Genomic DNA, 11,047 nt, shown 5'->3' on the forward strand with positions numbered 1-11,047 from the left:
ACCCTATATTTGTTGTTCTGTTGTTTATATTTGTTGTTGAAGTATGTAAATTAATCAAGGCTTCGTAAATATTCAGCCAGGTAATTGTCATATTTTATAAGTACATATGTGTATATGGTTTCACGTGAATATGGCATATAATTTCACGTGTCCATATACCCAACCTATGTACCATACATATATATAAACATTTGTGATAACATTTATCACAAAGAAGAACAGGATGCTGGACTTTGGCCCGGACGCTAAAAACAACTACAAATTCTTCAGTATATTATATGAAATGTAATAGTTTACAACTAGGATTATCTGAGTCAATAAATATACTAGTTTGCTAGTCAGAAAAGCTACGAAATTATACCAAATACGGACAGTTTATTAATTTCTTTATTTATTATATGTTTATTTATGTAAACATTAGACGAAAATTGAGGCTGCATTTAGTGTTCTTTTAGAACTAGTATGATATTGGTTTATTTCTGACCGAAATCTGACAGAGGATGAAGCCTTAGGACATCAACACGTGAAAAGTCATAGTTGTTTGTAAAAGAAAAGTCAGTCGAACGACCAATTGGGTTTGTGATTTCATACCGGTTTGTAAAGTTGTTTATCATATCATTAGATGAGGTTTAGGGTTTGAACATGTCATATTGTCACACTTTTGAGTTTAGTTGGTGAAATTATTGTCTAGTTTACTGAAACTTAAAGTTTAGTGAATGAAATTATCGTCTAGCGATCGGTTTAGCTAAGCAAAATTTAACAATTTCATTTTGTATTCATAAACTTTAAAATTATCTATTTAAGATGGTAAATAAATCATATTTTTACGTGTAAGGAATTTTTAGTTGATTGCTCTTCAATGTGGTAAGCAGGTAAGTCTTATTCGATAATCACCGGTAAAAGTTTGTTATCAAAGTCCATGGAATAACCAGTGAATAAATAATCAGTCCTAACGCATGTGAGCAGAAGACAGACATTACAGGGTGCAACAAATTGTACTCCATTGGATTAATTTCTGAAACTCCAACAACATAATAGGGATATAAACTTATACTACGATGGAACAATGCATCATATTTATAAGTGGTAATGTGGTTTGAAAATCTTTGAAAAGTGGGCTTAACCCCGCCCCCTAATAAGTTTATACTTTATATCTTCCAAATCAATGAAGCTCTATCACGTAAATTAACACAGAGCAAATATTTCAACCGCTCTTACAAAAGTGTGAAAATAGGTGAAATCGGATTATTACCACGCCCACCGTCATATAACGGTTTTGTTAAAAACTACTAAAAGTGTTATAAATCAATAACTAAATGCGTTAGAGACATTAAATTTTACATTCAGGATGACAAAAGATGGCACTGGTTTCAAAATTGGACATTGGGGGAGGTACCGTACTGTTTCAAGTGAAATCACCTATCTCACCTGCTCAACCGATTTCAACTAAAATCGGTACCGAATATTCTTCTAATTATAATTCCTATGTTACAGTGGTTAAATAGTTGTAATCCATCTACTTCCTATATAACAAAATTCTAATTTCCATCTGATCCTTTCACTTTCCAGTATACAAATAAGGCCTTATTACATTAATGTAGCGAGATAAAACTTTCCCGTATAGTGACTTTGTAGTGTGCCACCTTGTTAAAAAAAATTGTCCAAACCGAACGAAAACTGTTCAAGGTTTTAGGTTCCGAATATATATATATATCAGTGCCTACAGCTGACTTTTTACCGAAGATATCGGTCAATGTGATATATAATTTAAATGCAGAGAGAGTCATTTCCTGATGATTGTCAGTCTGAATGTCAAAAATGGACTGGATCCGGTTGATACTTCCGTTAGCCTTCATATACCTAATGTAAAGTAAAGAACTTCTGGTGACTGTATACCCATATATCGGTCAATATGTGAGTTAGCTCAATGAAAATATCCGAGCGTATTTTGTATCTTTGCGCTTAAAAAGTTCAAAATTGGACGAAAACTTGACCCAGCCCCCAATTTTTTCCGAGTTAGTTCACCCCTGGGCCTTCAGGAAAGCTCTCAACCCCCCCTCTATCCCTACGTTCGTATCGGCTAAAGTATTTGACCTAGATAAACATACAAACCAATTTGGACATGTAACGAACATGAAAACAGATAAATCAACCAAGCGAAGTGATAGAAACATACTAAAGTTCATATATTTTCATACAAAATATATGGGGTCTAGCCTAGCACCATTGGTGCACTAAGGTGTAATATTATAATATCCTTTTTTCGTCCTTTTCGATACGATATCCTTGAATTTTTTTTCTGAATTCTATAGACAATAAAATTCTAGGAAGCTACCTGGAAGCGCAAGTCGTTTGCTACACTCTAAATATATATAAATAACATTTAAAAACAAAATATGCCTGGCCAGACCAGAGGGTCTTGATGAGGGTTAAAAAATTGCTTGAAAATATGTTCTCAAGTACATATGTATGTATACCTCAGGAATGTAAAAATTTATTCAATCAGTCCATCCTTTCCTCTGCCCGCAACATAACCTATTAATAAAAATGGCCGACTTCCCGCCTGACAAAATGAGTGATATCCTTTGACGTATTCACAATTATTTTGCACATCTTCCGTTCAGGGCTATATATACATATATTTTTTTCGTAATTTTCTTAAGTTATATTTTTACGTGGTGTTGGTTAACCAGTCACCAGAAGTCTCTGTGTTTATTATATAAATAAGAATACTTATATGCATATGCATTTAATGATTTTCAAGAAATTTAAGTGTGGGAGTGTGAGTAGCACGAATTTGAAAAAGTAGTATTCACAATAGCATTTGTGTCAATAAAGATAATTAAGGTGGGTATATATATATATGATCCCTACACGTATTATACATTTTATATGTTTTATTTTACATACTTTGTCATATGTCTCTTTATTTTTTGAAAGCTTTCATCATCTTTTAATTTGTAGACTTATAGAAAAACTTTGTGATGACTAATTCACAATTAATGGTAGTGTTTGTAATTGGCAATGCGCTGAATGAAAAAAACGACAACAGCGCTGAAGTGCTGAATGTCACAGGCCAAAATGACAGCTGTCATCTAACCTTTCCTTTCTTTCCGGTGACTGCTCCACAAAAGACGCTAAAGTATGTAAAAAATATTAAAATTTATCGTTGAAAATCTGTGTAATCACTGCAATGATATGTGTACAGAATTAAGAAATGGTTGTGAAAAATATTCTGATCATAAATGTATAAATTGATGTGTGTTCAAGACTAATATCTTCGGAATAATTAAATTTCATATAATAAGGTTAAAACCAAATCATTAGAAACGGTCATTGATATCACATCAATTAAATCAATAAACTTATATCTTGATTGAAGTTCAGTGAATAGTGTATCAATTTTGTTTTTTTTCATGCTTGTTTCAGGATGTTTATGCCAAAGGCTCATCGCGTAGCTATCTACGAGTATCTCTTCAAAGAGGGTGTCATCGTTGCCAAAAAGGATTTCCATGCTCCCAAGCACCCTGAGCTGGAGACCATTCCCAACTTGCATGTAATCAAAACATTGCAGTCGCTCCACTCTCGTGGTCTGGTTAAGGAACAATTCGCATGGAGACATTATTACTGGTACTTGACCAACGAAGGTATTGAGTACCTTCGCAGTTACTTGCATTTGCCTCCTGAAATTGTGCCAGCCACATTGAAACGTCCAGCACGCTCAGAGACAATGCGTCCCCGCCCAGCGGCATCTGCTCGTACTGGTGACTCTTCTAAGACCGGTGAGGATCGTACTGCTTACAGACGCGCGCCCGGTGGACCCGACAAGAAGGGAGATGCTGGTCCTGGTGCTGCTGATGTTGATTTCCGTGGTGGATTCGGACGTGGTGCACGCCCACAATAAAAAGTGGATATAAAAATATTCTAGTAACCACTTATTTAGTTATAAATGATTTTCCAGACGGGATTTTTTTATTTTGAAGTAAATAAAAAATAAAAGAATCTTTAAAGTACGGTGTTTTTACAAAGTGGAATAGTGATCTGTGTGTCTGCAAAAATGTTGTTGCGAATTGTGGAAATTTTACACCAAAGTTACTTTTGGCGCAAAATATATTTGGCATTGTCCAATATACATACATCCCAAATTGAATTGATCGTGTCAATGTTGATGGTATTTTTTTTGCCACACAAGACGTCTAAAATTTGCAGTCAACGGTTTCGATTGAGCATAGTTTTAAAAAATCAGGAAGAAATGTTTGCCATATTGGACAGTTATAGGGAAAGTACACCAATTTAAACAAAGTGAAGTCTGTAGATACGAAATTGAACAGTTATTAGGACGCAAAGTCGAGCGGTCTCTTCCTGTGCTTCCGCCGGCATGTACTGCGTCGAATACTTTCAGAGTACAGAGAAGAAAGTCGTATGGAACAACAAAGAATTATTCGGCTCTTGTTATCCTTAAATTGAATCACAACATAAAGTATATGTCGAAATTGTGAATACCACTCCGAAAAGAAATTTGGGAATAATTTGGCTTAAAGGAGGTAACATTGGACCATACAATAATTGACATCCACACATTGTTTACTTGCAGCAACCTATGCTCAATAATTTTATAAAGTTCTTTAAAATTGTATGCATTTTAAATAGATTTTAATTAGTAAATAACAAAAAATACCCATTTGAAGAGTATTTTTTACGTCGACCTAGCTGCATTCTTTTTCTATATTTCTTTATCATTGAAATTCTTTTCGTATATACCCACACACAAGCAACAGAAATGTCAATTTTAACCTGTCGGTTTGTAGATTGCAAATTCTGTCAATTTTCCGCTAAACGTATTAGTGAGAAATCAAAGGACGGTTTGAGAAATATAGTACAAAGATGTGTTAAAATTTTTATGAAATCAAAAAGCCAGAAAATTTGGAAAATAAATAAATATACTTACATATATGTTATTACAAAGAATCCAATATAAAGTGCAATGGGGCAAGTTCAATCTATAAGCGACAGCACCCTTCCAGAAACAGTGGACGCTGTTCACATGCAAGTTATTCGCCATGCCAAAGTACTCTCAGAAATAAACTCTCTAAGTTATGAAGAATTTAAAACATGCTTGGACAACTTAAATGAGTTGTAAGGATATGGATTTATTTTTTAGCGAAGGAATCGTTACTTACTTGATCTTCAAATGAACTTTTTTTCAGGTCCCGTAAGTGTATTGACCCAAATGGCAAGCAGCTGGTATTCCTTGTCAAGCGCGGTACAGACACATCTATGCTATGGAAAGCGATGGTGAAAATTGCTTGCATAAAAGTAGATCCTTCTACGAGGAAAATCGAGAGTTATAAATTTCTTAATTTAAAGCAATTCCTGTGCGTTTTCAGAACTTTTCAATCTCATCTAGAAAGTTTAATGTCAAGCGAAAATCAATTGGTATACGCAAACCATAATACCAGTTAATTTTTCTAATTTTTCTTATTCAAGCAGTGTTCACGCCGAAGTTCACTTTCCCAAACTCCAATAGATGATGAAATGGCAGGCGCAGCATCTGCTGTAAACAACCATATAACCGCATCGATGATAATGGAACGAGTAAATTCCCTTGTAAATATTGGTCGCAATTCAAGCAGTGAAACCTCAAGCGGTCTAAATAGCCCTTCATCATGTTCACATTCTGAACATGTTGATGAGTGCTCCATTTGCTTAGACCGATTAACGGAAGTAATACTGCCTTGCACGCATAGTTTTTGTACACCATGCATTGAACAATGGTTTGAAAATTATCCAATTCATTGTATGCTTCGATTATAAATGATTTATCCCCCTAGGAACGTCAATAATAAAACTTGCCCTATATGCAGTGAGGCTTTGGAGAGCACGGATGATACGTGGATTATGCCAGATATTCCAGGTGTAGAAGAGATAAATGAAAAAATTTGCGCCGAATTCATGAGCTTAGCAAAAGATTGAAAAAAAACTAAAATCTTATATTTTGCACGCAGTATCAAAATGGGAAAATGTAATCATTTTCGTTTAGAAATATTTTGATTATAGTTTAACAATCATTAATTTTGACACATCTTGCGCCCATAACATATTGTATCCATCTTATATGTATACAATCTTTGAACTTCTTGCAAACATCATTTATGTTCTGATTCATACGTTCAATCCAATTTCGATTTATTATAACATCTTCCAACAGTTAACATATACCTATATGTACATGTCTCAGCATACCTCAGCGCATTCCAAAATAATTACACAAACATGAATTTTTGTAATACTCTTTTGTTGTAAACATAACCTAATTTTTATTGTTGGTTGAACTTTTTACATGTGTAAGACTAATTATATTTAATTATTATTAAAGAGACGTCTTTTCTTGTTGCAAAAATAAATAAGTTATTGCGAGACATACATTATGATATAAATATAAAATACTACATCTATAATTACACGTTGATAAAATTACATATTTATTAAATTTGTATAAATTTATCAATTATTTGCTGTTGTCATTACCATAAATAGAGTGTTATGTTTGTTAAGACTGCAGCTGAAAGCGCCACTTTTGGCGTTGGATCAGTTGGCGCGTCGCTTAATAGTAACTTTGCCTTTAGCCAAATGAGACATATTAATTTTGACTTTACTATCGTTAGTCTTTTTGACCCATACCTGGATTTCAATTTATATGATGTTTAATGTTGTTGAAAAATATATTTTATACATATATTACTTACCACTTCATTGCCTATGGCGGTAATTGTAGCTGCGAATTTTACCAAATCCTTGCCCTCAACATAAACCTGTTGGCCTCTATGGAACCATCTTCTTTGATACAGTAGTTTTCCATCTTCAATACGTGTCTCAATATTGGTGGCAGCGTTTGCATTTGTACTTTCGGAGAGTAAACCTCCCTGCTGCAGATTACTGAAAGGAACGTTTCCGACACCATTTTGTTGCGTTGCTACAATAAAAAAGTTATATAAAATTAATTATCATATAGATATAGATTTTATTAACAGACTAATTATTAATATCTTGCCTCTCTGTATGGCCTTCATATCACTATCAATTTCTTTGTCGTCCAACAAGTATACAAGTAATTGACCAGTTGTAGGTTTCCGCCGTTTTTCGACTACTGGAACGGGTTCATTTGGTCGCCTGCGTAATTTGCGCGTTACTGTTGGTTTTACTTCCGTTGAGTCATTCGTGAGCTCCAAATTGTACCGCTCATTCTCTATGAGCTTCTTCCTTTCTTCTAAATCGGCTAGAATATTTTCCTTCAAATCAATCTGAAAGACATAAATAATTTATGGATAATTATAAGAATATGATAGAATAATATTAGTTACCTTTTTCTCTTCATACTCCTTAAGCGCTGCTCGTCGCTCTGCTTGATAGTCTTTCTCAACACACTCTTTTAGATATTCTCTGTGGATTTCATTCAGTCTTAAGCGTTCTTTGTACTGATTTTCAAGCTTTTTTATCCGCTTCACGTAGTCAGGATGTACGAGATGTTTTAGTTCTTCTCGTTGTTTATTCAATATGGCTAATTTGTGCTGATAAACTCTGCAAATTAAAAGATATAAATTTATTTTTTGTATAAAAACTAAATTAAAATTGTGACATACTGTTCTTTTAATTCGTGATTGCTGCCACCGTTTGTTGTGTTTGTAGCGTTACTGCTACGACTGTTGTTTCGAAATTCCGTTTCACTCGCATCGTCAGTATCTGTGTAAATGAATTATGTTACAGAAAATAATAATATATAACTAAATAAATGTAAATAAATTGATTTCTTTACCTTCTTCACTGTCGTATGCAGTTGGGTCATAGTGATTTGAACGAGAATCATCATTCTCTTCAAAGTGGTGCACTACTTGATTCGCGTACCCTTGGAAATGCATTATATCTTCATAAATTCTCCGCTTTCCTATAATAATTCGTTATTAATGTGATAAGAAACTTTATTATAAACGATGAACGATTCCACAACAAAAATTTACAATTCCAATTTGTAGTAAAAAACTGACTGACATTTATCTCATGCAGTAGATGTGCAGGTTATCTATAATAAAAGTATCTGACCCAGAGCTGCATTTTAAATGTGCAACACACATAAATATTAAACAAGTAAGTTAGCAAAACTTTATTTAAAAAAATAAGGACGCGTTAAGTTCGGGACCTAGCCAGCAGCCGCTGTCTTTTAATTCGCTGGGCGACATTGACGTCGTCGAATATCTCATACAGCTCATCGTTTCATGGCCAACGCGCAAAGGGCCATAAATCATTCGCAGAACCTTTCCCTCGAAAACTCGTAACGTCGACTCATCAGATGTTGTTGTTGCTGTTTTAACGGTTTATCAGTCCCCGTTAGGATGGTAAGGGTTATCTATGTTGTCCTCGACGTCATCTAACGGGAGGCCCAGGAAACGTGCTGTTTCGACGGGGTCGGACCAAAGGGAAAGGGGTGTTTGATGAGTGGGGTTGGTAGGGCATGCAAAGAGGTGGTCAGTGTCATGCGGAGACTCGTTGCATGCAGGACATACGTTGGGTCGATTCTGTATAGGAAGGAGTTTAACCTGCTACAGTATCCAGAACGAAGCTGCGCTAGGGTTACTCGCGTTTCTCGCGGCAACTCGAGCTTGTTGTTGTTGTTATAACGGAAATCTAATCCCCGTTGGGATGGTAAATGTCATTTGTGTTGTCGTCGATGTCATCTAACGGTAGGCCCAAGAAACGTGCTGTTTCGACGGGGTCGGACCAAAGGGAGGAAGGTGTTAGATGGGTAGGGTTTGTAGTGCATGCAAAGAGGTGGTCATGTCATGCTTGTTGTTGTTGTTATAACGGAAATCTAATCCCCGTTGGGATGGTAAATGTCATTTGTGTTGTCGTCGATGTCATCTAACGGTAGGCCCAAGAAACGTGCTGTTTCGACGGGGTCGGACCAAAGGGAGGAAGGTGTTAGATGGGTAGGGTTTGTAGGGCATCCAGGCGACCATATCGGGGCTGCGTAATTGAGGACCGGCCGGCCGATGGCCTTGTATGTTGCCAACAACGTTTCTTTGTCTTTTCCCCATGTGCTGCCGGCTAGCGACTTGAGGATTTTGTTGCGGCTCTGTACCTTGGCAATAATCGCGGTCGTATGAGGAGAGAAGGAGCATAGACTGTCGAATGTTACACCTAAAATCTTAGGATTATTGACAGTCGGAATTTTGACGCCATCGACTGCAATGTTAAGCTCAAGTCTATACTCCTTCGTCCAGTTTCTGAATATGGTCACTGTGGATTTGGTAGGGGAAAGCGTGAGATTTCGTGCAGTGAGGAAACGAGAAAGGTCGGAGAGGTAGCTGTTTACCTTCGAACACATGCCATCGATTCCATTGCCCGACGCCAATATCGTGCAGTCATCAGCGTACGAGGTTATGGAAACTCCTTCTGGTGGTTGTGGGAGTTTCGAGATGTAAAAATTAAACAGTAGCGGGGAGAGGACACCACTCTGCGGAACCCCTGTTTAATTCTTCTCAGTTTGGATGTTTCACCTCGAAATAGTACGGATGATTGACGACCGTTCAGGTAGTTCATGGTCCACCTCTTTAACCCTGGAGGAAGCGTGGTTGTTTCGATGTCCTGCAATAGCGTTGTGTGATTGACCGTGTCAAAAGCTTTTGACAGGTCCAACGCTACGAGGACCGTTCTTTCGCAGGGTGGTTTCTGGTTGAGGCCACGAACTATCTGAGCGTTTATGACGCTAAGTGCTGTGGTGGTGCTGTGCACTTTTCGGAATCCATGCTGGTGGCTATATGGTGAGTGAAGGTCGGGAGTAGCAAGGCCTCAAGTGTCTTCACTACTGGGGAAAGGAGAGTTACCGGTCGATAAGATTTCACTTTGTTGGCGGGTTTCCCAGGTTTCAGTAGTGGGACCACTCCTCCGACTTTCCACACATCGGGTATTTGAAGAGTGGTCAGCGACAGATTGAGGACCTTGGTGAGATAGCCTACTCCTGTTGAGCCTAGATGCTTTAGCATTAGCATGTTGATTCTATCAGGGCCAATGGATTTGGAAGATTTTGCTTTGTTGATGACACCCTGAACCTCCTCATCGGTGAAAGTAAGTGGCGCACAGTCGTTTGGCATTTTGCGCAGCCATCGGTTTACACATCTCTTGGCTTTGTCTACCGAAGGGTGCAGTGTAAACTGCCGGCTAAAGTAGCTCGCGCACTTCTTCGGCAGAAAAAACAGCCCTTGGTCGGATAAAATCCGAGTCAATTCCGGTATGTAGAACCGGCTGTCGTGGGAATTGATCTTTGAATAATACATTACATATACAACAAAAACGCATATCAGATGTTGTCATAGTCCATGCCTCTGCACCATATAGCAAGACGGGAATAATGAGTGACTTATATGTAGAGTTTGGTTTTTGTTCGTCGAGAGCGGCCTTTACTTCTCAATTGCCTAGAGAACTAACGCCGCAGTTCTTGAGGCCAATGATATCAATATCATCGGCCTACGCCAGCAGCTATACACTCTTGTAGAAGATGGTACCTTCTCTATTTGGTTCTGTAGCCTGAATTATTTTCTCCAAGAGTAGATTGAAGAAGTCGCACGAAAGAGAGTCGCCTTGTCTAAAACATCGTTTGTTAGAAAAACGAAAATCATTATATTATATGTAGTATATAGGAATTTAGGTAGTAACGACCCGATTTTATCTATTTTTCCCAATAGTGCATACTATTAACATGTCACATACTAAAACACCAATCATATAGAGTAAAGTCAGCCAGCTGTTCGAAAACCCTGATACTACTTATATAAGGGCTAGGTCAAGTTTTCGTGCAAATTTATCTATTTTAGCCACAAATACAACCCCCTCTCTTATTTTCATTGAGATAACTCACATATTGGCCGATATATGCGGTACAAAGTCACCGGGATATTCGAAAATCTTTATATTAGGTATATGGGCGTTAACCTAACGATTGAACCTATTTTTAACATACAGACACACCATTGTCAGAGAAGGATTATCCCTGAAT

The 11,047-nt window shown here is 37.0% G+C and overlaps 3 protein-coding genes across 4 annotated transcripts; 2 read left to right on the forward strand and 1 right to left on the reverse strand.

Annotated features, from left to right (window-relative positions):
* The first annotated feature begins 3,067 nt into the window (after positions 1-3,067).
* Positions 3,068-4,010, forward strand: LOC126760190 (40S ribosomal protein S10b). 2 transcript variants are annotated; one of them, XM_050475659.1, is made up of 2 exons: positions 3,068-3,142; positions 3,430-4,010. In XM_050475659.1, the coding sequence occupies exon 2, from the start codon at positions 3,431-3,433 to the stop codon at positions 3,902-3,904; it is 474 nt and encodes a 157-aa protein (XP_050331616.1). In that variant the 5' UTR covers positions 3,068-3,142; position 3,430; the 3' UTR covers positions 3,905-4,010. The 2 variants fall into 2 exon arrangements, with proteins under 2 accessions (XP_050331616.1, XP_050331617.1); XM_050475660.1 differs by lacking the exon at positions 3,068-3,142 and adding an exon at positions 3,202-3,220.
* Positions 4,011-4,819: 809 nt separating this feature from the next.
* On the forward strand, positions 4,820-6,212 carry LOC126760179 (RING finger protein 141-like). Its single transcript, XM_050475642.1, has 4 exons — positions 4,820-5,136; positions 5,208-5,436; positions 5,491-5,774; positions 5,832-6,212. The coding sequence occupies exons 1-4, from the start codon at positions 4,985-4,987 to the stop codon at positions 5,971-5,973; spliced, it is 807 nt and encodes a 268-aa protein (XP_050331599.1). The 5' UTR covers positions 4,820-4,984; the 3' UTR covers positions 5,974-6,212.
* A 241-nt stretch (positions 6,213-6,453) lies between these two features.
* On the reverse strand, positions 6,454-8,040 carry LOC126760176 (sin3 histone deacetylase corepressor complex component SDS3). Its single transcript, XM_050475640.1, has 6 exons — positions 7,814-8,040; positions 7,641-7,740; positions 7,362-7,578; positions 7,052-7,301; positions 6,747-6,973; positions 6,454-6,681 (listed from the first exon to the last, which is right to left on the reverse strand). The coding sequence occupies exons 1-6, from the start codon at positions 7,914-7,916 to the stop codon at positions 6,589-6,591; spliced, it is 990 nt and encodes a 329-aa protein (XP_050331597.1). The 5' UTR covers positions 7,917-8,040; the 3' UTR covers positions 6,454-6,588.
* Positions 8,041-11,047: the final 3,007 nt, after the last annotated feature.

The sequence above is a fragment of the Bactrocera neohumeralis genome, chromosome 5, assembly GCF_024586455.1.
Source record: "Bactrocera neohumeralis isolate Rockhampton chromosome 5, APGP_CSIRO_Bneo_wtdbg2-racon-allhic-juicebox.fasta_v2, whole genome shotgun sequence".
Taxonomy (NCBI): domain Eukaryota; kingdom Metazoa; phylum Arthropoda; class Insecta; order Diptera; family Tephritidae; genus Bactrocera; species Bactrocera neohumeralis.

What these genes read in the sequence shown, in the direction of transcription:
- LOC126760190 (XM_050475659.1), top strand. Translation starts at nt 3,431, where the DNA reads ATGTTTATGCCAAAGGCTCATCGCGTAGCTATCTACGAGTATCTCTTC.
- LOC126760176 (XM_050475640.1), bottom strand. Translation starts at nt 7,916, where the DNA reads ATGCATTTCCAAGGGTACGCGAATCAAGTAGTGCACCACTTTGAAGAG. An exon ending in AATCACGAATTAAAAGAACA is followed by an intron (nt 7,579 to 7,640) that starts GTATGTCACAAT and finishes TTTAATTTGCAG; the next exon opens with AGTTTATCAGCACAAATTAG. An exon ending in CCGCCATAGGCAATGAAGTG is followed by an intron (nt 6,682 to 6,746) that starts GTAAGTAATATA and finishes ATTGAAATCCAG; the next exon opens with GTATGGGTCAAAAAGACTAA.
- LOC126760179 (XM_050475642.1), top strand. Translation starts at nt 4,985, where the DNA reads ATGGGGCAAGTTCAATCTATAAGCGACAGCACCCTTCCAGAAACAGTG. An exon ending in TTGGACAACTTAAATGAGTT is followed by an intron (nt 5,137 to 5,207) that starts GTAAGGATATGG and finishes ACTTTTTTTCAG; the next exon opens with GTCCCGTAAGTGTATTGACC. An exon ending in ACACCATGCATTGAACAATG is followed by an intron (nt 5,775 to 5,831) that starts GTTTGAAAATTA and finishes TTATCCCCCTAG; the next exon opens with GAACGTCAATAATAAAACTT.